General features: G+C 40.4%; 1 protein-coding gene across 1 annotated transcript in view; it reads left to right on the forward strand.

Annotated features, from left to right (window-relative positions):
- SPATA18 (spermatogenesis associated 18) overlaps positions 1–20,314 on the forward strand; it is a 74,341-nt gene extending 54,027 nt beyond the window's left edge. The window contains 2 exon segments of the mRNA XM_063107431.1: positions 18,851–19,046; positions 20,146–20,314. Coding sequence (XP_062963501.1) covers positions 18,851–19,046; positions 20,146–20,314 — 365 coding nt within the window.
- Positions 20,315–26,869: the final 6,555 nt, after the last annotated feature.

Below are 26,869 nucleotides of genomic sequence, written 5' to 3' on the forward strand. Positions count from 1 at the left end.
TGCATGTTGTTATAGGTCAAGTTCTGTATGTGAGTTTTTTCAAGACTTGATTTTGATTAATCAGATCAACAGAGCTACGATGAGGCCTTATGGGAGTTGGAGAAGCAGCAAATAAGTGTCCTTGGCACACAAAGATATGAGAAATTGGGTCTGGAGCTGTAACAGGGCTCTGTGGATGCTAGAGAAGAACAGAACACTGGGACAGATGGCAGCTGGTTTGTCCTCCCAGGCCTTGGCATGTGGGGCCTTCTCTGTCCAAAGCTTACTCTTTGGTTGGAGTGAGAAACTTCAGCAGGTTTGCAGAGCAGTGTCCATGAAGTGTTCATTGTCCAGGACAGGCTGTCTTTCTAGTCTTTGGTCTCAAAATCTGGAACCTCTCATGTTTGTAAGTGTTTGCCCAGTGGAAAGAAAACTAGTTGGAGAAATTGAATCCTTTTGTCTAGTCCCACCACTTCCTAGTTTATGACACATGTCCCTTTATCATTAGTTATTTATGCAATGGCCATAAAAAGGTCTCCCAGACCTATGTCAAGTGAGACTCACATGAGACAACAGCTATGGAAAGAAGCAGAACACTTTGGCCCTTAGGTTATTAAAGAGTTTAGCAGTTCTGGTGAAGTCACAAATGGCCTCTTCCTAATCAGATGTGCAAAGAAAGCCCCTGCATTTATGTATAACTGATAATCTCTCCCTCAAGAACTCTCTTATTTCCATTCCCCAAAGGGGTGGGAACTGATTTAGCCTAATCCAATTTAAAACTTGGTCTGATCTCATGATTTAGAATTATTCATGTTCAATCCAGTGTATTAGGGAATCATTTATTACTGTTTCAAATGTCTTCCTTATTTACCCTACTCTTCCGCAAGATGGTGCCTAAGACTGTGAAGGTTGGGCTTCTAACAACCTCATGGCCTTGTAGGAAAGGGGTGTCGTGGCCTTGTGCTGGCCTTTTGCTATGCACAGCTCACATCCTCTGAGGTGTGACTGGCCTGGTCCCGTCCTTAGGTGTTCTGCTGGCATCTCTGCTGTTTTTGTGGGTTATACATGAGTGGTCTAGTCTTTCTTAGACAGGGCAGGAAGTATAGGCTCTTCCCTGCCTTCCCCCATTCTCCTGTGGGAGTCCCTGCCATGAGTTCACTCAGTTCCCAGCCCAGGTTGTCTACCCTGTACGTAAGGGATATCAGTGTACATACTTGTTTCCCCAAGAAATTGGGTGTCATGCTTGGGTTTCAACCAGCATTCATGAAACACCAGAAAGTAGGGGGGCTCAGAAGGCAAACAGAATCCTCTGTCTTCCTAAGCATTCCACTATGTTGTCTTCCAGGCCACTGGACAGGTACAGGGTTACCTTGAACAGTGGTCTCCAACTTGTCCCAAACAACCTGCAAGGCAAGAGTTCCTCTTAAATTAGCCAGTGCACCTGCTCTCCATTCAGGATGGGGCACTGTTACAGAAAACACAAACTGACAAAGTGTTTTTCCCTATATTTTTACTCAGTAACAATCATCAACACAGAAGACTGACTTCTGTGACTAAATGTGTAGGGATTTCTCCCTACCAACAAGCAAGCTGCCATTTCTCCAGTGAACACCAGCTGGGTTCCCTCCAATTCAATTCCAACACTATCTACCTGGAGATAGTATCAGATCCCACAGGTTGAGGGTTCAGTCCCCAAGACTGCCTTTCCCCCATCTGATGCCAGTTGCAAGCTACAGGTTGTTTGACCTGTGCTTCTGACAGATGCTGGCTATACATTGAGGTTCCCACAACCCCCTCCTTGGGTCCTATTAATTTGCTTGAGTGGCTCACAAACTCAGAGAAACACTTTAACCAATTTATTATAAAGGATATTACAAAGGATACAAGTGAAGAGATGCATAGGGCGAGGATGGGGAAGGGGCACGGAGCTTCCATGCCCTCCCTGCGTGTGTCACCCTCCAGATTCAGCTCTCTGGAAGCTCCCTGAACCCTGTGCTCCTGGGCTTTTATAGAGACTTCATTACATAGGCCTGATTGATTAAATCACGGGTCACTGGTGATCAACTTAACCTTCAGCCTCTCTCTACTCCCCCAAGGTTAGGGGGTGGTACTAAAAGTCTCAACCCTCTGATCCTGCCTTGGTCTTTCTGGTGACCAGTCCCCATTCTGAAGTTACTGAGCAGCCGCCAGCTATTAGTCAACTCATTAGCATGTAGAAAGACAGCACTTTGGATATTATAAGGATTTTAGAAGTTGTGTGCCAGGAGACAGGGATGAAGACCAAATATATACTGTATTTCAATATATCACATAACTGAACTTTCTCCCCAACCACTGTCCCAGCCACTTCATCCCATAATCCTTCTAGGCTGGATGGGGCTGCTTTTCTTCTACTGGCCCCTCCTGTCTACTCAGGCTTTGCTTGTGTCAAACTCCTTCTGTGGTCTCTCCTGCAATTTTTTCCGCTCTGCTTCTCCAACATACTTTCTCACCAAGTTATTTTCTATTTTCTCATGGATTAGCTAAGAAATAAAAATAATATACATTAAGCTTTTTCTAGAAGGACATAGAAGAAGTGTTTAATAGTGGTTACTCTGGGGAAAGCAATAGGGGTGAGAAGTTTTACTTCAATTTTATTAACTCTGGGATATTTGAATTCTCAGGTCATATGAAATATGATTTTTACTTTTTCTGCAATATCAAGAGGACTGGAATAAAACTTTGAGATAATTTTCTTTTTTTTCTTTTGAGATAACTTGAAAGTGCAATATTTGATGTTAAAAAATTTAACTTCGGTAGAAATAATGCACACATAAGAAATCTCACGATGGTGTAAACTATGTGTTCATAGAACTCGATATGGTGCAAAATGTAAGAATGAATAAAATCTTCTTTTGTAAAGTTTAAGTGAAAAGGAATTAATGCTAATTAAATAATTTCAGTAAAATGAAAAGTGGAAAAAAATGGCAGCTCATAGCTGCACCAAATAGAAAGTTAATCAAGGAATTAAAGTGGTGTGGTGAGACTGCAATTTGCCTTCCATATTTGTTTTTCTCACTTTCTTGGCAGGATTGTGGGCAAGGCGCCCTACTAAAACTACATTTCCCAGTTTTCCTTGCTGTTAGGTAGAGCCATGTGTCTGTGCTTTGGCCAATGACCTGTAGAACAGCTGGTAAGCAGGATTTCTGAAGAAGCTCCTTAAGAGGGGGAAATAAGCCCTTTGTCTTCCTTCCTTTTTCCTCCTGTCCTGGCTGGATTTCCAGCAGATTTTGGACCAGAATGGCCCTTAGACATGGAAGCCACAGCAGAGAATGGAGGAGTAGGATGATGGAAGAGGGATGGGTCCTGATGACTTCATGGAATCACAGTATCATCCCTGAAAGGCCTATCCCCAGATTTCTTTTACATGAGTGAATAAACTCCTGTGTGATCAATACACTGTTTTCTTCAGGCCTCAGTTTATTCATGGGTGAATATATTTCCTAACTAATATACTGGCTTAATTATGTTTGCTCTGAAAAATGGTTTATGAAGATTCAATACTGGTATCATTCTGATTAAAATGTGTAGTTTAATGGTCCTTGGTATCAAGAGCTTGGGATGGAAATTTCCACCAGGTCAAGATGGCAAAATATCTTGTACTCAGAAGACATTCTTTTAAAAGTAAACAACTCAGTGCAATTTGGGAATCTGTGTTATTCATACCTCATCAGAAACCTCAGGCAGACTCATTTTCTCTCCTACAGCTACTATGTAAATCTTGAACTAAAAACTTCTCTAATTGCAGAGGCTGCTGCCCACCACAGCCCATGCATTCATTCTGTCTGGACACCCTGTCCCTCCAACAGGGTCAAATACCTGTGGCTTGCATTTGCCTGGGGCAGGGAGAATGGAACCAGCTGGGAGATTCTGGTGGGAAATTCTTGATTAAACAATGGCTGTGTAACTGGGATGTCATCTGGAGTCTCCTGGAGATTTATGACATAGGGAAGAATGGCCCAAGCCCCCAAATACTGGGATAGTTCAATGCCCAGCTGGAATTCTGAAATTCACTGCCACCTCTGGTTCTGAAGTCTTATTTTACACTCAGTATCTTACAGCTTTTAATTTTTCTGCCCCATATTACTGCAAACTTAGGGCTTTATTCTTCATCTTTCTCTCCCAAGCAATTGTGAATACACAGCTGTGGGCTGTAGTAGAACTTTTACCAAAGGTCTGTGGGTTGCCATGGGGGAGCCTCATATCACCACAATACATAGTAATCAGAGTAAAAGTATATATTAAATAGCCTCATTCTTCAATGTTGCTTAAGACACCTGTCACTACCAGGATGTCTTGCTAGCTCTGCCCAGGCTTCTTGTCACTCTACTAGCTCTTTTTCTCTCTTAATTTCCTTCTTCCACTTACCTCCTAGATTGCTCCCAGGGACTCCATATTCCTCTAATGCAGTTCTCTCCAGCCCTTATTTCCAACTCAGCTCTAGGCCCATTGTCTTGGGTCTAAAATTCATCACGATGTTTGGATGAATGAAAGAGACATTCTTTGAACTAGACTGTCCTCCTTACAAGGCTTTTTAAGAAGCATTTCTTCCTCCAGGTATATCTGTAAGAAGTTACAGATGAAGTAGTTCCTGAGGGAACAGGAATAAAGCCAGTTAACGTTTTTATGATCGAAACGAGCAGCAGTTAGAAGCTGATGAATCAGCAAAGGTACACATGACTTGACCACTGAATACTAGGAACGGCAGGAAAACCGATTAAAGTGGTAGAACTCTTGAATGTTCAAGTATGTTTTAAAGCAAAGCTAGGAAAATTACTCCCTGGGATGTTTTATAAAGAAAAGACTTTGTCTGTAGGGAATGGCTTAAGAGCAGAAAAATGGGTCATTATGGGGTGGCCTTCTCAGAGACCAGTGCCTGGCCATGCCAGCCCCTTGGCCTCATTGTTAGGTCAGGGTCAATGTGTCCTGGTGGTCCTGCTGATAGAGTAGAGATACCCTTATGAACCCATACCTCTTTGGGAGGAGTTTTCAGGCCAAAAAGCATCAACCCAGTGAACTGCCTAGTTTAAGGATCTCTGCACTCCAGGTCAGGACTTCACATATGTTCAGCACAGTCCTGAGGTGGCAAGACATTTTAGTCATTATTTTATTCCAAGACCCAGCTAAGCTGTTTCCTGTTTACTGCTGAGCTGTACACTTGTCCTGCAAGATGCCCAGCCAGGACTAGTGATATCTCTGGGAGGGGGTACAGCAAAAACTCAAATACTAGTGGGGCCAGAGAGATGATGTAAATAAGTGAATAGGACCAGAGTCAATACAATAGAGTGGTGAAGACCGTGGAGAAGTAAAATGTCATGCCCTAATGGGACAGATGCTACTTAACTTCAGCCAATTATTGCTGTAATGGACTGAATGTTTCTGTCTCCCCAAAATTCATAGGTTGAAATTCTAAATCCCTATGTGATGGTATTTGGAGGTAATTAGGTATTTGGAGGTAATTGCCTTTGGGAGGTAATTAGGTTTAGATGAGTTCCTGAGCATGGGGCCCCATGACAGGATGAGTGTCCTACTAAGAAGAGGAAGAGAAACCAGAGCCTGCTCTCTCTGCCATGCAAGGACACAGTGAGAAGGCAGTGGGCCCTCTGGAAGCCAAGAAGAAAGTCCTTATCAGGAACTGAATCTGCTGACACCTTGATCTTGGACTCCCGGCCTCCAAAACTGTGAGAAATAAATGTCTGTTGTTTAAGCCACCCAGTTTATAGCATTTTGTTATAGCAGCCTGAGCTAAAAGAATTGCCCTGTGAGAGTGCAGGCCTGCATTGCCACACCCTACAATTTTTAAAGAAAAGCTGAAATTTTCTGGTATTCAGAACACTAGGGGAGCCAAATCAAACAATGGTGTAGGCTGAATGTGACCTCTGGGTCACCGCTTTGCAACTTTTTCCTGTGGCACTTTAGGCTCTTAAGTGAGTTAGGCCTGAGTTTCTCAAGCTCCAGCACTTATTAGCTTTGCATCCTTGGGCCCATTAACTTATCTTCTCTGGGCTCAGTTGTCTCATCTGTAAACTGAGCATAACAGCACCCTAAGGGGTTAAATGAGATAATTTAGGAAAAGCAGCACAGTGCTAGACACACAGAACACGTTAAAGTGAGCCAATCAGAAAAGACTGCCTACTGTATGATTCCAACTACATGACATTCTGGAAAAAGCAAAACTATGGATAGTAAAAAGGTCAGTGGTTGCCAGGGATTCAGAGGAAAGGAAAGAAGGATGAGTAGGTGACGCACAGGGATTTTTAAGGTAGTGAACTGTTTTGTATGATACCATAATGGTGGAGGCATGTCATTATACATTTGGCACAACCCATAGAATGTACAACACAGGGAACCCTAATGTAACTATGACCTGTAGTTAATAATAATGTATCAATATTAGTTCATCACTTGTAACAGATGTACCACACGAATGTAAAATGATAATAACAGGATAAAATGAGGAAGGGGAGGAGGAGGGATTATGTGGGAAAAAATGTTAAAATGAATAGTGGTTATTGAGGATAAAGGTGATTATGATGATTATGTTTGTATTGGTTAGTTATTGCTGCATACCAAGGCACCCCAAACCTTAGTGGTTTAAGACTAATATTATCACTCATAAGTCAATGGGGGCTGAAGGGTAGTTCTGATGCCTAGCTTGGCGGATCTCGGTGGGGCTGCTTATGTATCCGCAGTCAGCTGCAAGTCAACAAGCTTATCTTGGCTAGATTTTGTCACATGGGGCTCTTATACCATGTACCATGTCAGGCCTCAGCTGGGACCAAGGGCATGTGTTCTCTTACTCTCCAGTTGCTAGCCTGGGTTGTTCACAATGCTCAAAAATAAGGGAAGTGTGCAGGGCCTGGCACACTGTCACTTCTTCCACAGTCTATTGACCAAAAATTTGCAAGCTCAGCCGAGATCCAAGGACTGAGGAAACAGACCATGCCTCTTGGTGGTAGGGGATGCAACATGGCACTGCAAAGAGCGTGGATGCAGGGAGGGGAATACTTGCAGGCAGTTTTGTCTAGACAATCTACCAAACTGATGATAATGGGGTTTTCTTCTTACCCATCCCTGTGAGGTTACTTAGGGCCCTCAGGCCTTTTTACCAGAAGTAGTTGACTGTATTACCAACACCTTTTTTTTTTTTTTTATCTAGTTGGGGGTTTGTATTGGAAAATTAAACTTGACCAGAACCTGGGATTTCAATCTGATGAGACCAAGGAAATAAAAAAATCACTCAAGTTGACACTCAAATTTGCCCTGGAAAAACATAGACCTTAAAATATGGGGATCTTGTGAAAAGGGCCTATAAACCTGTCACAGGCCCTGTAAGCATGTGTCAATAATTCTAATTTTGTTTTATCAAGAGCAATGATTTTTGTTGCTCAATTACATTGGAAAAATAAAATTTGACTCCATTTACCGCAATTTACGAAGTCCCAAGACACCCAAACATGACTCATAACCTTTGCTGGTGGGAAAAAGAGTAAGAGTTTCCCTTAGAATAAATGTGGCAAACACGTTGTGCTTAATTTGGTTCCAGAAATTCAGTGACATTTGAGGCAGAAACATGCTTACAACTCATGCTGTGAGAGCCATGATTTTCACCATCTGCTCTCGGGCTGCTGTTTATGTCTGTGGACAAGCAGTGTGCGATTTTACTGGAAAAGTATTTTTAAAAACCCCAAACATCCACATTATGCAGAAATAGGGTTGAAAATTTTCCAGTTTTGTTGTTGAATTTATATTCTTAGCCCTAAGAAAAATATTTAGAATCATCTTCATCTGCTCAGTTTGGGACGAAGTGTGTTCTAAGGAAAGAACCTCCAACAAGTGTTGCCCTGAGGTGTGGCTGACATGCGGTATGCTACAGGGCTGTTGTCTCTTGACCCCAGTCTCTAGGAGAGCTTGAAGCTCTTTCCGTCTACCGAGGGGGTTTGGGGTGTGCTGTATGCTCCAGCATTTCTCTCTTTATTTTATCCTACTTCTTAAATTCTGCCAGACAATTGTTCATTCTAAATGAAATTCCATTCTCCAATACTTAGGAGAGAATTGCCGAAAGGTTTTCTGCCAGCCAGAGTCCAGGGCAAAGGAAGAAGTGCCAAAGTTGCCGACTCTCTCTTCCTGAGTCTTTCAGTCTTGGCTGATATCACACTGCAAGATGTTTTTAGAGTGATTTCCTAAGTGTATTCCATGGAACACAAGGCCAATAAAATGATTCCTTTTTTTTTCTTTGAGTTGCAAATAGTAATTATAATGAACTCTTTCTAAAAGAAAAGGTATATGTAATAGTACATAACATTAACAATTCAGCTTGTCTTTTTTTTTTCCGCTTTACTTAAAGCATAGAGCAGAGACAATACTTCACACCAGGCTAACATGCAACTTTTAAAAAAAAGGCAGATGTACATATTAAACATGGAAATTCACCAGTAAAATCTTATTTGTCATTGTCCTCCAAACTACCTTGACATTATTCCTCTATTTCATAATCAACAAGGTCCTGACCTAATGTCATGCATTTCTGGAGGATTTCAGCCAATTATGGACACAATAACATTGTTACAAGTATAATGAGGTAGCTCGTCTGAAAAGTGGCTAATTGCACTGCTTTACCAATGGAGAGGTCCCTATTGCGATCTGCCCACTCCCTCCTCCCCCCAGAGTAAACTTAAATACCCCCAGCCATCCATGAAGCCATCTTGTCAAGAAGTCTCTGAAACATTATTTCCATAGATATTTAACATATCAGCACTGATGAAATAAGAAAGCACACAAGTGCTCTAAGATATTCAGAATATTCCTTGTGTGTAAAAATTTCCTACTGTGCAGAGAAACACAACTTTGTAAAATGATAAAGAGGTGAGACAAAATTTCAGCCTCTTGCATGCAAAGCTTGAGTCAAAACCTTTTATTGTATTGGAAGTTCCAATACAATAAACCAAAAAAAATTCAAAAAGTTTTCTAATTTGTTTGTCAATATGCGTAGAGCTCCTCAATTGGGGGCGGTGGGGGAGATCGGGAGGTGTTATACAAAGACACTAGTTGGAACACATTTTTATCTAGGCTTCTCTCGGAAATGTGATAAGAAAGAATAAAATGATTCTTAAGAAAGGGTTCCAGGCTCAGATAACTTTGAGAAACAATGCAAACCATATTCCTTTCTTGGAAAGCCACCATGCGTATTAACAGATAAAAGCTCTGAGAAGTTTTCCAGTAAAGAAACACATTTAATTTTTTTATAACCCAGTGTTTCCCACTTGTTTGCCCAGGGAATCATTTAAAGAATAACGATTCTCTGAACAGTTTAGGATATGCTGTTATCCATCAAAGCGAGGCTGGTAGGGGGAGTTTTGGCCCCTTATGTACCTTTCTCATGAGGTGTGGGCATCCCCGTTCCTCACAAAAGTGCTTTTAGAGAGCCTAACCCCTTCTCATTTCTGGCTGGGGTCCCTAGTGCCAATGAGTTTTTGCTATGAATGCTGGTAACATGCTGTGGTTAAAAGCCAAAACAAAACAAAGAAAAAAACAAAACCCAAAACCAACACACACACATATACAAGCACACATACACACCCCACTTAAATTGATTCTCTCAAGGGCACATGTTTTCATCTGGTAATAAAGTGGGGACGAATAAATTTTTTTAAGCACCTGGGGCCTCAGCATCATTCACACCACCTTAGCCAGAAATAACAAACTCATTAACACCTAGCATAGTGTCTGGCAGACAGTAGGGATCCAATGACTATTTGCTCAATTACTGAATTAGATCAGAGCTTTCCAAAAAAACCAAAAAAACAAAAAAACAAAAAAACATTACATGAGATGATTTGGCCTGAATGTAAAATTTTTTATTTTAAAAATTTTTGCGTTTAAGATGTATTAGTAAAAATACACACTTTTTCATGATTTAATGAGTGTTATTGTTTAGCACATGGCTAAAATGAAAACACGAGCTGATTTAAAGAAAAATATTAAGTACATGAAAGAGCAATTTGTATGCAGATACAAAATATCAATGACTGAAGTTTAGGGAAACACTCAGTTTATCAGATGCTTTTTGAGCCTAGGTGTTCGAGGGGTGGGAGGGCGGGAGAGAGTAAGAAGGTGCTGGCAACCTCCTAAAAGGAAGAAAGGCCAAGCTGGAGTGCTGCTGGCTGGTACAGCAGTTGCTGAGTGTCCTCTTCTGAAAATTATACATAAACTGAAATAAACAAACAAAACACAATAGTTTCTTAAGCTCACTCAATTTGCTAATTAGTCACAATGCTTAGTCAAAGAATCCTGGGACAGCTACATGAATAAAACTGGAGGTCATTTCCCTGGGCTCCTGTAATTAGACGCTTACGGGCCTCGGCATGGTGGGCAGGACTGCGCTGGGGCATGACATGGCTTTGGTGATGTTAAAACTGTATAAGAGGGCTGGACCAGATCAGATATTTTCAAACTCTTTTTTTCCCTTAGAACCCTTTCCTTAAATGAAATCTTACTTGGAAATCCTAGACAAATAAAAACAGGATCAGAGCAGACCTTATTGGTGAGGCTGATATGGGCAAGGGGTGATGGTGGTGGCCGAGGGGCTGAGGTAGGGGAGGCTGAGCTGTTTCCTGCTTACTTCACCTCACCTTTGTGGTGACCCCTGAGGGGACTTCTCAAAGTGGAGTTTGAAGTCTCCCCAGGTGAGATGGTTTCTAAGGTTTCCTGTAGATTAAAAATTCTCCTTTTTAATTTCTTTGGTGTTGTGAGAATAAACAACATCCAAAGTGCATAATAACAACCTGGATTAGTGTTTTCCTCATATTTCTAATAGAAACACCTATTAACATAGGAAAGAATTAACATGCAATCCTACCGTATCAGGCCTGCCCAGTCCGGGAAGGTAGTCAAAAGTGTACTTTTATAAGCATGAAACTTTGACAGCTCCTGCTTTATCTTAAAAACCAACAAACAATTCCTACTTGTCCCGCTGATCAGTGGATGAGCTGTTATATTAAGTGTATAAATTTGGGGAACTGGGTTGAATGGAAGAGAGCTGACATTGCACATCGGGTCAGCATCTGGTGGTTACTCTCTTGATGTCAGGTTTTGACAATCCAGATTCATATATGTGAAAATGTAAAAATGCCCAATGTATGTGTTTCTCCCACATCTTTGAGTGAATTGCTGCTTCATGGATATGTCTTCCTGAGGCATCATGTACTTATGGTGCACCTTAAATTCCTGGGTAGTATGTGTCTACTGGATTTGGGGTACAAAGTGATTCAAAATTATATCAAACAGTTACTGAGGGATGTAGTGTATGTATGGGGGACTCTCTCTCTGGACTCTGGATTCTCTCCTGTTAGTCCAAGGACTGCGCTGGGAAGTCCATCACTGGCTTCTGAGCCCTTATTTCCAAAGTGATAGATCTGACTCTTAGGCACTCATCAAGAAGGGAGTCTCTGCTTCATTCCAATATGCTCTGTAAAATACCACCTATGATTTCATGATGCCATGACTCATTGTGACTCTAATTTGAGCATTATTGTGTCTGGGCTCCCTCTTATAAGGTATACCATTTCCAGAGTCCTGTACAAATTTGAAGGTGCATGTAAATGTCTTTGTCGACAAGAGTCACCCGTTACTGAGAGTCTAAGGTAAAAATGATGCTGCTTTTGAAATCATGTGTCCTTTCTGATCCATGAAATATCTCCCCGTATATGCACAATGTCCCTTAGCAACGGTCTGATACAGTATTATCACTTCATGCCCAATATCAGGTAGACACATACTCCCCACTAATTTAAGGTGTACCATGAGTACATGAAGCCTCAGGAAGACATCTCCATGAAGCATCAAGTCGCTCAAAGATGTGGGAGAAAAAACGTACACTGGGCATTTTTTACATTTTCACATATGTGAATCTGGACTATTTCACATAGGAGAAAATTTGCTTAAGATTTCACTTTCTAATAAGTGGTGAAGTCAGGATTTAAAGCCAGGTGTTCAGGCTACAGAACTCATAGTCACTAGGCTACACTCTTTCCACTGCCTTTACTGGACGTATGTTAGCAATCCCTTCAGTACCTTCAGTCATGTTCCCTCCAATGAAGTATTTATGCGACATCCTCTTTTCTTTAAAGATACCTTAAACAAATCTCCTTAGTTCATAGACATTTTGGCTTTGAGTTATTACCATGCCTCACAAAAATGGGAATTCCTTTCTGCTTTCTTTGTTTTCATTCATAAATGCTGACGGCCAGACTTTATTATCTTCCTGGCCTGAAAACTATTAGCGTCCAGAAGCTGGTTTCCCCATTCCTAACAGAAGGAAAACTAATTAGAAGACTGCTGGAGCAAGTTTTATGGGGCAAAATACATTTTCAGTTCAGCCAAAAAACTGAGCCCACCTTACATAAGAAGTAAGAAGTAAGACTGTCTCCTGGGTTAGCATATACGTGAATTAGGAAATCAACCATAAACTTCCCAGATGCATTGAAGGTAATATGGACACTCTCAGAAGAATTAAGATGGGATCTTTTGGTCCATGGGTATATTGCAGATGGGATACTTTATAAATCAAAGAAATGGGGCATCCTATAAATTCTGCAAGCTAAAACATGCACAGTTTACCTGTGACTCATATAGAGTTTAAAACTTGAGGGCAAACAGGGAAAACAGAGGCACAAAACAAGTTTGGCTGTGTAAGTTCTGGGGGTAGGAGCTGTGTTATGGAAGCCACGTGATTCTGGAGTTTTCTTTAAACTGCTCTCATTAGTTTTAGCGTGACAGGCTCTGGAGTCAAGCTGTCTGGGATCTAATTCTGGCTCTACAATTAACAGTAGTTCTGGGCAATTTCATTATCCTCTTTGTATTTCAATTTCCCCATCTATAAAATGGGGCTAATGATAAAACTTACCTTGTAGTCGTTTTTTTCAAGGCTCAAGGGAGTTAATATCCATAAACTTCTTAGTGTTCTAATTCATAATGCTCAACAACTATTCTCTGTTATTATTATTATACTCTATAAGGCTCATGATATGCTTTCACTGGAACTCTGATGATTGATTACATAAATTGAGCAGGATTTGCTACATAATTTGGGCGGCCCAGTACAAAATGAAAATGCAGGGACTTGTTCAATAATTATTAAGAATTTTAAGATGGCAACAGCAGAGTATTCAGTCAACATAGGGCCCTTTAGAGTGGGGGTTCCTGTGCAACTGACAGATCACACACCCAAGGAGCTGTTCCTGAAACCACGTTATAGAAACTAGAAGGTTTTAGGAAGAATGCATAAACACAATAAATCAGTACAATTTTTTACATCTGGAAAAGCCAATGAAATGTGCTTGCTTCAAAAAGGTGGGGGGGAGGGAGTGTTTATAAAGAATAAATCTATCTGAGATAATAAAGTCAGAATTGTCCCTTTTCAAAGCCCAGTTTTTGGGCTTCTAAGCTAAAATATAGCAATCTCCATTACACTCACAGAGAGAAAAAAAAAACAAACAAAAAACCGTGCGTGCAATAAGGAAATTATTCTTCCAAGATTCCCTTTTAAATTTTCCGTTACACATAAAGTAAGACAAAGAAATGCTCTCTTTCCAAAATGTTCCTTAAGACAGCAACAACCCACAAATTAGGTTTTCACTTCTACTTGCTGATTTCCAGGAGATAATCCTGGCATAAATTTCTCCGTATCACACATGGCTTGACAACAAAATAGATTGTGGAGCCAAGAGAAATAAAGAACCAAACAAATAGCAAACAATAACCTTGAAGAGGAAAATCGAAGTTCTATTTATTTCTTGCCAAATCAATTCAGTTTTGGGACATGGTGGAGGCCACGATTGCTTGAAACTTATTAGACAGACCAAGGCAATCAAAAGGAAATTGAATCCCAGATTTTAAAAAAATGGATTTATGCCACTGGGCCATTGGGCAACATATAAATATAAATGTATATAAATATATATTTTAAAATTATACTTAGAAAGCTCTTCATCCACTGTTGTCTAAAATTCTTTGAAGGCAAGATCTGCTTACGGTGAGGCATCCATCAGTGGGCAAATGTTTTTCAGCTAGATTATGTAGATTTCATTGTACTCTAAATGAGATTTAATAATTTCTTTCTTGTGTGTGTGTGTGTACTTTCGATTTCCTTTCTTTTTTCACTTAATAAGAAAAGCACAGTTAATCACTCATCTTCCCATGGGTGAAATAAATAGTTGTGAAAAGTAACAATTATTTGTTTATTTGCCTGCCAGTGACTTTTGACAGACACTATTTCATGTTTGTTCTAGAAGAAAAGAGAAGACGGGCTGGATGGAGAGAGAAAAGCAGAGAAAGGGAAGAACAAATAAATATCTTGCAAATGTCTTAAAGAGTGGATCATTATCTGTTAAGAAAGAGCAACCAGAATAATTTTAATCTGCATTGAAGTTATTAATGGTTTTAATCCATATAATGAAGGTGTTATGAGACTAAAAATTCAGCAGGATCGTTAGGAAAACTGGAACTGAAATAAGCTTTGTGAAATTCAGCAAGATCTTAGCAATTAGGGGAAAAGACTGAAAAAAGAGAACCTATCTTTGAAGTTCAGCTACTTTACTTACTTTATTGTTCTTGCTTGAGGAAGCTGTGAGGTTTGACATACAGTCTTGGTTGAGATTCCTGAGTAAACATACCTTCTCAGTTATCAGCAGAAGGTCTCTTTTCTCTCAGCCTTCAGACTTTTCAATTTTTTTTTTTAGAGATTAAAAAAGATTTTGATATAGATTTTCAATTGCTTTTGAAGAGCTCCCTGCTGTCTTTGTTCCCCCATCTGACCATTTCCTTTTCACTGTTTTCCATTTTTATGTATCCTTCCAGAATGTCTTTATGCATATATGAGCAAATACGAATGCGGATTCTTATCAGTCCTCCTCCCCCCCATTTAAACACACACATGCAAAAGTAAAATTCTAATTTAAATTGCAGCGGACAAAAGTCAGGATCCAAAATGAACTGGCATCTTTAAATGAACACTTGAATACAGTTCCCCAGTATTCTGGAGCCTCCAGACTTGCCCATTTGGTGTTCACACGAGGGAGCATGAATATCTCCTCAAGGACAGGGCTCTAGAAGAGTGTTCTGCACCTAACTTTTTTTTCCCATTATGAGAGCATCTGGGAGATCTTTCCATATTAGTATATAGAGACAGCCTTCGTTCTTTTTTTTTAACAACTGCACATATTCCATTGTATGGATGGATGTACCATAACACATTTATCCAGACCTTTGTTAATGGTATAGCTAGTTTTCAATTTTTTTGTTATTAAAAATAATGCTATAGTGAATAAATCGCGCGTACATCATTTCCCAGACAGACTTTTTTTTTTAAGATTAGGCTTGAGTTTTTAAAAACAGCTTTATTCAGTTTTAATTAACAATAAACTGCATTTATTTAAAGTGTATAATTAGAAGACATACAAGTGGCCAACAGGCACATGAAAAAATGCTCAACATCACTAATCATCAGGAAAATGCAACGTAAAACCACAGTGAGATATCATCTCACTCCAGTTAGAATGGCTATTATCAATAAGACAGAAAATAACAAATGCTGGCAAGGATGTGGAGAAAAAGGAACTATTCTACATTGCTGGTGGGAAGTAATACAGCTACCGTGGAAAACAGTATAGAGGTTGCTTGGAGAACTGAATATACATCTACCCTATGACCCAGCTATCCCACTACTGGGTATGTATCCAAAGGAAATGAAATCAATATTTTGAAATGACACATGCATGTTCATCGCAGCACTATTCACAATAACCAAGAGATGGAATCAACCTAAATGTCAATCAACGAATGAATGGATAAAAGATTGTGGTTTGTGTACACAATAGAATACCACTCAGCTATATATGTATATAAATATGAATATATATATTATATAATATAGCTATATTATATAATATATATATGTATGAGATATATCATTTGCAGTAACACAGATGGAACTGGAAACCATAATGTTAAGTGAACTTAAGTCAGGCACAAAAAGACAAATACCATATGATATCACTCATATGTGGAATCTAAAAAAAAATGATTACTAGAGACTGGGGTGTGGCAGGAGGAGGAAAAGTGGTGGTCTAATGGGTATAAAACCATGCCACTTACCCTAAGTGAATCATTGTGCAGTATATGCATGTATTGAAACAACATACTGTACCCCACAAATATGTACAAGTGAGTGTTAAAATATTGAATAAAAAATAAAAAGAAGACATAGAAATGGCCAACAGGTATATGAAAAAATGCTCAAGATCACTAGTCATCAGGGAAATGCAAATCAAAACCACAATGAGATATCACCTGACCCTAGTTAGAATGGCTATAATCAAAAAGGCAGAAAGTATCAAATGCTGGCCAGGATGCAGAGAAAAGAGTATACCTATACGCTGTTGGTGGGGATGTAAATTAGTACGGCCATTATGGAAAATAATCTGGAGGTTACTAAAAAAGCTAAAATAGGACTACCACATGATCCAAAAATCCCACTACTAGGTGTATATCTAAAGGAAAGGAAATCAGTATATTGAAGAGATATTTGCACTCCCACGTTTATTGCCTATTCACAATAGCCAAGATATGGAATCAACCCAAGTGTCCATCAACAAATGTATGGATAAAGAAAATGTGGCATATAAACACAATGGAATATCATTCCACCATTAGAAAAAATGAACCTGCCATTTGTGGCAACATGGATGAGCTTGGAGGACATTATGTTAAGTGAAGTAAGCCAGGGACAGAAAGAGAAATGTTGCATATTTTTACTCATATTTGGAAGGTAAGAAAGTTGATCACATAGAAGTAGAAGATAGAATGAATGTTACCAGAGGCTGGAAAAGGGAGGGGGATGGGGAATAGTGAGAGGTTAGTTACCAGATACAGAAGTACAGCTAGATGGCAGGAATAATATCTAGTGTCTTATAGCCCTGTAGGGTGACTATAATTAACAACTTATTGTATACTTTCAGTAGTCTAGAAGAGAGAACTTTGAATGCTCCCAACACAAAGATATTATAGATGTTTAAGGAAATGGAAAAAAAATCAATGGTTGCCAAGGTTTTAGGGGAGGAAGGCGGGAGGGAGGGATTCATTGTATGAATATATCACAATTTACTCACTTCTTGATGGACATTTGGGTTGTTTTCAGTTTTTGACTATTTCAAATTAAAGCTGCTATAGACATTCATGCATAAGCCTTCGTGTGAATATAAACTTTCATTCTTATTGGGTAAGTACATTTGACCCTCTGTGTTCTTATGTTCCACTTCTGCAGACTCAATCAAAGGTGAATCAAAAATATTCAGAAAAAAATTACAATACGACAATAAAAAAATACAAAGAAAAAACAATATAGAATAACAACTATTTACATAGCATTTACATTGGTATTGTAAGTAGTTTAGGGATGATTTAAGTATATGGGAGGATGTGCATAGTTTATATGAAAACACTACACCATTTAATGTAAGTAACTTGAGCATCTGGGGATTTTAGTATCTGCAGGAGTCCTAAAACCAATCCCCTGAGGTTACCAAGGGAGGAATGTACTTAGAAGTGAAATGTCTGGGTCATATGCTAGCTGGATGGTTAAAATGCTAAGAAACTACCAAACTGTTTTTCAAAGTGCTACACCATTGTACATTCCCTTGAGCTGTGTACAAGTGTTCCAATTGCTCAATATTCTTGCACACTTAGTATGGCCACTCTTTCTCATTCTAGCCATTCTGGTAGCTGTGCAGTGGTACCTCTTAGTAGATTTCATAGGATTTTTCTTTTCTTTTTTTTTTTACATAGACCATCATGATCATGTTATCAGTGAATAAAGACAGTTTTACTTTGTCATTTTCAATCTGATGCATTTTATGTCTTTTTCTTGGCTAATTGCCTTGGCTAGAATCTCCAATACAATGGTGAACAAAAGTAGTGAAAATGCACATCTTTGTCTTGTACCTTATCTTGGAGGGGAAAAATTTAGTTTCTCACCATTAAGTATGATGTTAGCTGTAGGTTTTTGTAAATACCTCTGTCAGCTTGAAGAAATTCCCCTGTAACTCAGACTCATATTTCTAGTTAGTTGAGACTTTTTAAAATCAGGAATGGGTGTTGAATGTTGGATTGTATCAAACACTTTTTCTTCATCTGTTGACATGCTCATATGCCTTTTTTTTAGTTTGTAAAGATGGTGAATTACATTGATTGATTTTGATGTCAGACCAAGCTTAATTCCTGAGATAAATTCCACTTGGTCATGATACATTATTCTTTTCACATATTTTTAGTTTAGATCTCCTAAATTTAGAGGTGAGGATCAATAACCCAGTTATTTCCTGGATTGTGCTCAGAGGGTCCCGAAGTAGTGCTTTATACGCATGTGGGGACAGCAGCTGTTTGGGATGGAGATCAGAGTCCTCGGGCCATGAATGTGCTGGAGTCAGACTGGTTGTTGGTTTGAATCCCCCTTCACTACTTGCTTACTGTGTGACCTTGGGCAAGTCACTTCACCTCTCTGAGTCTCAGTTTCCCCATCTGTAAAGGGTAGATTAATAAGAGTATCTGCCTCCTCCTGTTGGTGTCAGCTTTGGAGTCAGCTGCCTGGGATCAAAACCCATCCCTGTCAGTTATTACCATGTGACCCTGGGGGGAAAAAAAAATCACTCAACTTCTCTGCACCTGGTTTTCTTCCTTCTAGAAAGTGGAGTAATAATAGGATCAAACGAGGACGCAGTGGAGGTCTGTGGCACACTCCAGGCTCGTACAGGGCTCTATTCATGTTTTTTTCTCCTAGTTGTTCTAACGAGATTTGAAAACTTGTTGCAGGGGCTGGACACAAAGATCTGGGATGCTTCTGGAGGTTTTAGCAGCACCTGCCCTGGCCTGTCCCATAGTGGGTGGACTGGGCATGGCCAGGGCGGTTTCCAGGCCCAGGCCACTGGGGGCCACCAGTGCAGCCGGCTGGTGGTGCCCACGCCATGGCACCTGAGGTCTGTAGTTATTTTTTCTTACCATATCTTCGGTTTTGGTAGTAGAGTAGTATTGGCCTCATAGAATAAGTTGGGAAATATTCTCTCAGAATTTCAGGAAGAGTTTGTATAGAGTTAATATTACTTATTCCTTAAATGTTTGGCAGAGTTCTCCAGCAAAGCCATCTGGCCTTTTTTTCTTTATGAGGTTTTTAAACTACTAATTAAGTTAAGAAATAGATATAGGGGATATTTAGGTTATTTATTTCTTCTTGAGTAGCAGTGGTAATTTGTTTCTTATTTTTCTATTTAGTTTTTAATTTTAATGTCAATTGACAAGGAACAAATTTAACATAAAGATTAACATCCTTAGTGAAAAAAGAACTCTTAAAAATGAATTAAAAAAATCTAAGCAGAAACTTGGAAGACACGAGCAGATAAGTTACACACGCAAGGGAAACACTCGTGTCTAATAAGAGTGTCTAACACTCTAAGATTGTTTGCGGGGGAGAAAAGGGGCAGAGCTAAGGCCTTGGACCCCCCATGTCAGGGCCCCGGGGGGCTTTTGGTCTGGCTTTTGGTCGGCCTGGTTGTGTGGAGGTCGGTAGGCGGGGCTGAGGCCCAAGTCTCCCACTGTAGTCTGCAGGGTCCCAGGATGAATGCAGCCGGATCCCCTGTGGTCGCTGGGTAGTTTGTATTTTTCAAGAAATTTGTTCATTACATCTAAATTGTTAAATTTATTGGCATAAAGTTGCTCATAATATTCCCTTATTATTCTTTTAATAGCTGTAAAGTCTTTAGAGATGTCATCTCTCTCGTTTCTCATATTGGTAATCTGTGCTTTCTCTTTTTTATTTCTCATAAATCTGCCTATAAGTTTATCATGTCGTTAGCTAACTAGGTCACTTGGTATCCTCCTGGGACTTGCTTTCAAGCTGTGTTCGGTGGTACCAAACCAGAATTTAGTTTAGAGCTAATTTTATCCCATTATTAAGGCAAAACCCTTCTGAGTGCTCTACTTATGCTCATGAGTTATGAGGTTTCCACCCTGGCTGGTGGGAACAAGAACTGTTCTTGGCCTGGTGTGATCTTTGGGGTCTGTTTCCTCTAATCCTTCCAGGAAACTCTTTTCCTACCTTAAGTGGCTTCCACACCCGTATGTGTTGATCAGTACTCACCCGGAGACGCCTGTAGGACCCTCTTCAGACCTACAGCTATCTATCTCGCTCTGTGCAGCTCTAGCCTTGCTAGTACTTTGCCCTGAAACTCTAATCTCCTTGGCCTCCTAGACTCTCAGCTCCGTCTCGTCAATGCAGAAAGATTGCCAAGTTATGCCGGGGTTCCCCCTCCCTGCTCCATGGTCTGGAAACTTTCCAGGTAGTAAGCTGGGGCAATCACAGGGCTCACTTCATTTGTCTCCCATCTCATAGGGATCATTGTCCTTAGTTGCCTGATGTTTGATGTCTTGAAAATCTTTGCTTTATATATTTTGTCTGGTTTTACAGTTATTTCAGGCAGGAGGTTAAATCTGGTTCATGTTATGTGTTCCATGTTGGCTGGAAGCACTCGTATGTCTCCCAGATAGATTTTTAAAGGCCAACGTTTATTGTGAACTATGTGCTGGACATGGTGCTAGGCGTAATATAATATCTTATATTATATTATATTATATTTAGTTAAACTTCTAAAACAAAACAGAAAAAACAAAAATGGAAAAGCAAACAAAAATAGAGCTATGCAAAAGGTACTGTTATAATTCCCCTTTTATAAATGAGGAATTCAGGACACAGAGAGATTAAGTAGTTTCTTCAAAGTCTAATGAGGCTAATGTGTGGTGGAATTGGGATTTGCATCAGGTGTGCTTGCTGCCAAGATGCTCTTAAGCAATTGCTTCCCATGCCACCATACCTAGCTCTCGCTGCTTAAAGGAAACTGAAAAATAACTTGCCTTGTCTTATGTCCACTATTGTAGAGCTCACCCTGTGCAGAAAACTCATTCCCAGCTTTTCATTCTCCCTCCAGTGAGTGCCAGATGGAGAACTCTATAGGCTCCATAATTTTAGAGACTGATTTCAGATTTTTCTTTTGTTCAGAATGTTAGTTCATTCAGGATCCTGACTTTTTCTCCCTGTATACAATGAGGCAACTTTAGGTTTAGAATCTATAAAATAATAAATTTCTATTGCAAACATATTTGCTTTGGTCAAGTGATTGCAACTTCTTTGAGATAAGAAGGGAAAAGGAAAAAGATAGCTTTCTTTGAGAACTCTGTGAGGATGTCCTTAAAGTTTGAATGAAAGTAAAACTGAGGCCCAAATTTCAAGTCAACTTCCAACTTTCATGTGAGAACTGGCGGGAAGGCTTGTTTATACAGGCACATGTTTATAGTGGTTCCCAGAATCCTTAATAAAACTGTACAGCCTGGAAAGACACTCAAGCCAAAACGATCGGAAAGACACTCAAAACAACACAACTGACACAAAAACAGAGACAAGTTTATGACATATCTTTTTGAGGGGAATATTAATGCATAATTCGGAGGGAGGGGAGGTGAATCCAGGGCAACTTTGAGTATAATTCTGAAGTTCTCAACAAATGAAACTATTAAGTTTCTGGCTGTGTTCAATGAGCAGTGGAGACTCATGAGCCTTAATCTAGCACTTATGCATAAATCTTAAACTCTCAGCTGTAGGACTTGAACTTTTTTCCCTGTCTCCCTTTTCTCTTTTACATGCTTGTTGAATTCTAATTACATCAGTAAAATCTGTTCATTGTTGAAAAGTAGGAAATATAAATAAGCAGATAGAAAAAATCACCCACAATCTCACTACTAATCAATAATCATAACGAACATATGGGTGACTATCTTGATGGTCTTTGCCTTCCCCCTATATAAATAAAGTGTGTGTGTAATTTATAATTCCAGGATAGTTTATAACACCAGACAGATATCCCTAATGTATTTGGGATCGTGGCCCAAGATAGGGAAGGCCTTAGTTGAAATCTGGGTTGGAGGGGCCCCTCCAAGGCACAATATGTGCTTATAGATTGGCTTTTCTTCTCTACCTAAATCTCCCCAAATTTTGATGTTTGAGGCATCCCTAGAGATGAGATGCCTGGGCCTGTGATTGGAGAGTGATCCTTTACATAAAAGTCCCAAAGGCAACTCAGGCTTAAGGCCTGGGCTAGAAACAGTCAGAACAATATTTCCCAGACCTGCAGCTGTGCAGGTTACAGTCCCCAAAGGCCCTCGAACCATGGCTGTGATTATAGAGAGCAGTTAACTCTCCCTGAATCATGTGAGTACTAGAAAGGCTGTACTTTTCATAAATTGAGAATAACCTTTTTAAAGAACCTGGGTAGAGGCAGATAGCAGAAGAGTTTACATTAGATGGTTCCATGACATTCAGCTGATTCACAGACCAATGAAAAATTTTTTCCCCATTTGGTGTACTTAGTTGCATGCAGAAAAAAATCAACTCTGATTTAAGCAAAAAAGAACATTGCTGAAAGGCAGTTGCTGGCAAGGTGAGAGAATGAGGGTAAGAAAATAGGCAGCAGAGGTACTAGGCAGGTAGAGAATGTTAGCAAAACCACGTCCCAGGAATAAGCTGGTCAGGACCTGCCTGCCATCCTGCCTGTGGTACCTAAGGCCACCCCTGCCCCCAACAATTGCAGGACCTTTCTCAAGAGTACAACAGAGCCTCAATATCATATGTCCAAATATTTCAAAGTTATAAATAAATTATAAATCAAATGAACAAACTTAAATAAAATGTCATATACTCTTTTCTTGATGAGTATACTTTTATTATCCATTGAAAGATCTAGTTCAAACTTAGAATTTTTGACTCCTTAATATTTCATGGGGAAATCCAGTCCTTGCCCTGCCCCCAGCAACAAGCATATCCCTCCTTCCTTCCTACTTCAGCCTGTGTATATAAGCTGCATGCACATCTCTTGCAAAGAGCCACCTCTTGACCTCCCTAGGTTTTAGAAGTACAAATGGTCTGCTGTCAGGGGTATGGAAATGACCTTGGGGTCATTTGCGCGGAGAATTCAGGGCACCTGTTTACTTGGAGTATAATCAAGAAGCAGGGATGGAGTCCAGGCTCTGAATGGGCATGTACCATTGGATTTATAGACTTCTTCCTTCATGGAGAAGGGCACAGAAAAGGAGGGCCTGGAGAGGGGCCCCTAAAATGAGGCCTAGGATAGGGTCCCTCTTGCTTGAATGTAAAGACCGTACTGCCAGTGCCAGATCTACTAGTGTTGCTCTGTGAACTGGATGTGCTTCCCAGCACAAATTCACCTCTGTCCATTCTCTGGCGCCCCAGCAGGTGTATATTAATGGCTGAGCCAAGATTACACACCCATCCTTAGCCCCTGGGGGTGAGGTGGAGGTGGGAAGCGGTGGAAATGGAAAGTGCTCACTACCCCCTGATTGAACGAACCACTCCTAAACACGTTCTACTCCAAGCTGTTAACTCAAGATCTGCATGATTATTTAAGAAAAACATAAATAGGATTATCACTGTTGAAGGGGGGTCAAAAAAGAAAGGAAGCATGGAATTATCTTCTGGAAGCAAATGAGAAACTTTGTTGTTCCTGTTCACTTTATTTCTGTTCTTAGGCCTGAGCCATCTGCCCGCAGGCTGAGAGGAGTAATACTGTATGTGTTTTAGCCACCAGCTGGTGTAGTAGACATTTGCTGCTCTTGCCCATCCAGCTTCCATTTCCTCTCCCTCTGTTCCACAACTTCTGTTCTTCTGGTAACAGCTTCCAGTTGGTCTGAGTGTTGAGCAGCCCTGACTCCAGAGGTAGACATGTGACCCATTAGTCTGAGTCATTCAGAGGATCACACACCTGTGGTTCCTGGATGTTGGAACAGCTTCTGGAGCACAGCTAACCTGTAGATATTTAAGATGGAGATATTCAAGAAGGAGGAATTTTTATATGGAGGTCGTGAGAGATGGGTCATTAGGAATTCCTTCTGAGAGCCTAGGACTTACCCGGGCAGACCCCTTGGCATCAACATCAGCTCAGAGCCAAGGTGCCCAAATTCCCTGAGCTCATGGCCAGAGCCTTACTACTTCTGTGTGCTCAGATCTATCTGGATGTAGTTCTCAGGTCCAAGGACACGACTCAGTAGCCAGCTTTTCTGGGTCCTCTGCTCACCAGTGACAAAGACTTCCTACTGGTCGGCATAATCTTGGGACACAACACATTCAAATTTGAGTCCTAGTTCCATCACATAGCATCATGCCTCAGTTTCCTCATTTTTAAGAGAATAATCTTTGTCCCGGAAAGGAAATGAAGCCCACCATGGTGAGGAGGGTTCCTGATATGCTCTTGGGCATTTTGTCTTCAAATGGAGTCCCCAACTCTTGCAACAGAAATGGGCTTGATGTGGTTGAAGTATGAAATGAAACTGTAAAGCAACTGATCTGCTCCTGCCAACTACACGAGGAAGGCTGTCTCTTTGCTTTATCGTCCCACCTTGTACATGCTTGGCAGACTTCATTGTGCATGGCATGTGTTCAGAAAATATTATTCATGGGCCGACCCCGTGGCGCACTTGGGAGAGTGTGGGGCTGGGCGTGCAGAGATGCTCCCGCCACGGGTTCGTATCCTATGTAGGGATGGCCAGTGCGCTCACTGGCTGAGCGCGGTGCGGGTGACACCAAGCCAAGGGTTGCGACCCCCTTACCGGTCACAAAAAAGACACACACACACACACAAAAGAAAATATTATTCATTAATTTCTTTTTGTCGACCTTGAGTTTGATTCAATTCAATTCACATGACAAATATGAGTTGCTGTGCTTGGTGCTGTGAGGCTACGTGTGATGAGAGTGAGGGAGATAATTCTGACTGAACAGAGGCAATGGCGCTACTCCCATCTTCTCATTAGGGAAGATGGATCTGCTTACTTCTGCAGATTTGTTTTAATGGAAGTCTGTAATTCTCTCTGGTTTTCCTTTGGCCAGTATCCGAGTTGCTCCCGACAACTTGCCCACTGAGGGTTTGCCTTTGATTTGTGAGTGAGCAGCAATCTTGGTTTGACCCATTTTATTTCCCAGCTGGGACCTGCCTGGGGTTCATGGGTTCCCACACCTCCTCTCTCAGAGCCTCAGGTTGCTTTCCTGGGCCCCAGGGGTCCCCACACCTGCATCTTGGCAGGCACCGAGGCTGCAAAGGGATACCAAATGCTAAAGCCCTCTGGCTGCATGTAACCTGATTCTCCTCTCCCACTCATTTGGTTTGTTTCTGCATGGTAAAGTCAGGCCTTTCTCAAGGGTGCAGATTTTATAGGTCAAATAAAGGAAAAGCAGGTTCATTTTAAAGGATGCTGGGCTGGTACTGGTATCCTCAAGTGTGGAAGAGAAAAGCCATAATAAATCAACTCAACATGTCGTCCTTCAAGTTCCTAGAGAGTAACAAAGCCAAGAGATATAAACATTACTGATACAGATAAAAATGAGACTTTGTGTAACCGTGCAGCATTTATAGGTGCTTTAACATATGCCATCTTATTTGTTTCTTCAAAAAATCAATAAAGAGGAAATAGTGTTATAGTTTATATTTTATACATAGGGAAAACAATGCAAAGCTTGTCTGTAATTATAGATCTAATAAGTCTAGAAGAGCTAGAACACAAACTCAGGCCTCGTCTACAAATCTCTAATTATACTATCCTATTAACATACAGATACAAATTACAAGGTTTTGGGTGAACCACTTGAGCCACTATTTCCACATAAATGTAATAAATACGTATTATGAACTACCTGTGTTGTGGTAAGCACATAACACCAACATTAGTCCTGCCCCACTCTGACTTGCTCAGCACCTCACACCACCATGCACATTGTCACTGTACCCGTCACTGTTACCATTTTACACTGTCTTGTGCATAGTTCGATTAATGTATTTCTCTTGCCCTAGACTATGAGCTCCACGGGGGAAAGGAGAATATCTGATTTTGCACATATTGAATTCCAAACAGAGTTTTTATCTCATGGTAACTGTTCAATAAATATTTGTTGACTGACTGAATGAATGAATAAAGGATCAAGGTAAGGTAGCTAGTGCTTTGATTTGGGACCCTGCTCTCAACCTGAAATCAATGGGGCTTATGAGAAACTGAAGGCCAAATATTAATTTATGAATATTTTCATAATGTGTTTATTGGTAGTTATTGGACTCTTTAATTAACCAGGGGAAGAAAGCAAGTCATCCTTTCCAACTTCTGTGGACTGGAATGTGTGTGGCTCTCACTCCGGAGGGGACCCTTCTGTGGATCTTTTCCTTTGCCTCCTCTGGGCCTGGTTGCTTGCAGGCCAGATGCTGTAGCCCCTATCCTGGATTCTGGACCCAAGTCCAGACCAAAGTCAATTTGGTGGTTGCGTTGGGCATTGATGGAGGTTTTTATGGCAGTACCTGAGACTTTGGGGGCATACGCTATCTATTTCTTTTGGTATCACCAAATTCAATTATCCTTATTAAAGGAGAAAGGAAGTAAACTCTTTTATGCTTTGAGAGAACTTACAGCAAAGGGATGGGGAAAGACATTACATTCTGGATTGGGTCTGTGTTTGCTATTCTTGCCACTAGCACCTCTGAATGATTTTGCACAAACCACAAATGGAAAAGAATTATCTAAAAAGTGAACAAAGCATTCATTTATCTAAGTACAATCCTAGATCTAGTATTATGACAAAGCATAAACTCAAGATCAGTCCACATCCGAGATTTCCTATTTATTGAGCATGTATCAGTTAATGCTTATTCAGAATAAACTGCACAAGATGCTCTATTTAAGCATTTATTTATTTAAAGAT

Source organism: Cynocephalus volans, chromosome 9 (assembly GCF_027409185.1).
Source record: "Cynocephalus volans isolate mCynVol1 chromosome 9, mCynVol1.pri, whole genome shotgun sequence".
NCBI lineage: Eukaryota > Metazoa > Chordata > Mammalia > Dermoptera > Cynocephalidae > Cynocephalus > Cynocephalus volans.